At 40.7% G+C, this 2,552-nt stretch overlaps 1 protein-coding gene across 1 annotated transcript in view; it reads right to left on the reverse strand.

The window, feature by feature from the left end:
- The window catches only part of LOC107101668 (disintegrin and metalloproteinase domain-containing protein 19-like), a gene marked incomplete at its 5' end in the record, with an annotated part of 100,559 nt that overhangs the window by 30,662 nt on the left and 67,345 nt on the right, over positions 1–2,552 (reverse strand). The window contains one exon of the mRNA XM_015400662.1: positions 836–913. Coding sequence (XP_015256148.1) covers positions 836–913 — 78 coding nt within the window. The remainder of the gene's footprint in view (positions 1–835; positions 914–2,552) is intronic.

A 2,552-nucleotide genomic window follows, 5' to 3' on the forward strand; every position in this document is an offset into this window, starting at 1 on the left:
GACTCTCATTTCAAGAGCATAATATCTAAATCTCTTATTTTCAGGTGAAACCAACTCATTCTGTTGGCATATCACCTTATTTATTCACTCAAATAAAGAGTATATACACTTATTCTAAGAAGGTTTTACTCTTTTTTAGATCGTTTTTGCATTTTATTTTTAAAGATCCCTCAGGGAACTTTTAATGGTGGCTACACTGGAAAAACGATCTAGAAATAAGTAAAAATTCTTTAAATTGAATGTATTTACCCTTAAATTGAGCAGGTAAATGAGATAGTTTGCCAATGGAATGAGTATTTTTACTCTTAAAATAAGATAATTAGATAATATGCACTTGAAATAAGACAATTTAATTGAGTTATATTATTTTAAGTGTAAATTGTTTTGTTCCATTGGCAAAATGTCTCTTTTACCTCCTCAATTCAAGAACAAATGCACTTATTTTAAGAAAAAATGACTTATCTAGATTTTGATTTTTTCCATTCTATAAGCTTGGAGGTCAAATTCCCTATTAAATCAGCCTTATCTCATGGTAAAGAAAAAGATGGCCTCAGCCCCTTCTCTCCAAAACGTGCTTACAGACTCATAAACTATGCATGCTCCCTTCTTATCTGCCCCAAGCCTGCTTGTACTGTTCTAATGAATAGTTCATCACCGCTGCGTTCCAGTCATCTATTTTCCTGACTTTAACAACAGACTTGGTGAAAAGCTCTGCAGAGCTCTACCTTTTGCCCAAGGACACAGCGAGACAACAAGATTAGCTGGATGTGCCTGGAAACTGAGCATGTTTCATGACGCATCGGGCATTTCTGCGTGTCTGAGAGTGTGCGGTTACCCCATTGCCGTGGCAATTTGCAAGGCAGGACTCCAGCTCGGTAAATGAGGCGTTTTGGCATCTGCGGTCTCTGCACACCTGTAGGAACACAAGCAGAAAGATCCCAGAGTTACGAAGCTGACGGCAGACACTCCAGCAGGCTTTGATCAGCCGTCTGTTTGCACCCCGGGGCTTCGGGGAACAACTTGTACGCCTGAGGGGATCAGGAAATTACACCAGCCTCTTTAATTAAACGACTGCTTTCACGGATACGCTTTTAGAACTTGTAATGGTGTTTTTATATCAATTTACGACAGAAAAGATTCTGTTCTGAGAAACGCAATTAGAAAAATGGGTTTTTATGCTTTTATTTCTCAAAAAAAAAAAGTGATACAGCTTCAGTATTTTCCCTTCAGTTTTATTCAAGCTGCCTCTGATCACAGTGAAAGGCAGAGAGAGGGAAATAGTTAGCAGGAAAAAACACCAGAAACGTCCATGTTCTGATTAAAGAGGGTATCCTGCTGCCCCTCTCTCTCATTTATGTGCCACACTGCAAAAATTTAAATGTAAATAAGCCATTTAATCTTAAAATAAGTGTGTAACATAATCACTATGGTATTTTATTTTCTTATACATAGTACATTCCAGTGTAGAGATAACAAACTGTTTGGTAGAACAGTTATTATTTCTTTGGTGATATTATTTAAAATCTCCACTGGTTAAAAATGATGCTGTGTATTAAAATGCTGGGGGGTTTTTTTTGGCGAGGAGAAAATTAGTTAATAAAAAGAGGCGTGGGCGTCGGTGTGCGCAGCTTGACCAGAGAGGAAGACGCACACTGTCAGATCTGTGCAGCGGGAGTTTTTGGTCGGTTGTACGGGTATAAATAATAATGGTTTTGTATCGATGCATCGATCCAACAGCCGACGATCCGATGCATCGACACGTCCGCAAAATAATCGATTCATGTTTTTTTTTTTTTTTTTCCTCCGGTCAATTTTATCCATTTGCTCCTGGGTGTAATTCTCCCTCCCGTGCTGCGGTGGCGCTAAACCTATTTTGCCCTCCTACCTCGCTTCCTGGTTATACTCTTACAGCAGTGTGTCGCAGTGAGCTTGACACAGACATTTTTGATTTTTTAACATTGTTTTGTCTTTTGCCTCCCGGCAGGAAGTCATCCTGCAAACTGGATTTTTCGGACCTTCTCTCCCTGGAAGGATCAACTAAGCTTCAAACTGAGCTGAGGTTCCAAACAGGAGGTTTGGATCCACTTTCAACAAGAGATCGTTTGAGCTTCACACTGAGAAAGGGATTCATCTCCTCTACGACCCGTTCAGGTACCGCAGGAAATCTGAGTGGCAGTCAGCTTTCTCCTTTCACCTACAAACAGCCGCATTCTGGGTGGGCGGACCCTCCACCGAATCAGACAAACACTGGAACTACCGCACACATACTGGAGTCAAAGCGTCAACAACTTCTTTGGAAATGTGAGTCAGCAACCAAATCCTCCTCTTCAAGTTCACGAATCAAATTTCCCACTGAGCCTGAACTAACCGCTGTGTCTTCCCCTCACTTTTCAGTTCCGGTTGAGCAGTGTTCAGAGCAACACTGGACTCTCCGCACCATTTCCTAATAAACCTGTTAAACCTTTTCCCTGGTCTCACTGTTTGGTCTTCTGCATTTGGGTCAAAACTTTAGTAAAATCATGACAGAAACGACACTAGCTACGTTTACATGG

Source organism: Cyprinodon variegatus, unplaced genomic scaffold (genome assembly GCF_000732505.1).
Source record: "Cyprinodon variegatus isolate N-32 unplaced genomic scaffold, C_variegatus-1.0 Scaffold1130, whole genome shotgun sequence".
Classification (NCBI taxonomy): Eukaryota; Metazoa; Chordata; class Actinopteri; order Cyprinodontiformes; family Cyprinodontidae; genus Cyprinodon; species Cyprinodon variegatus.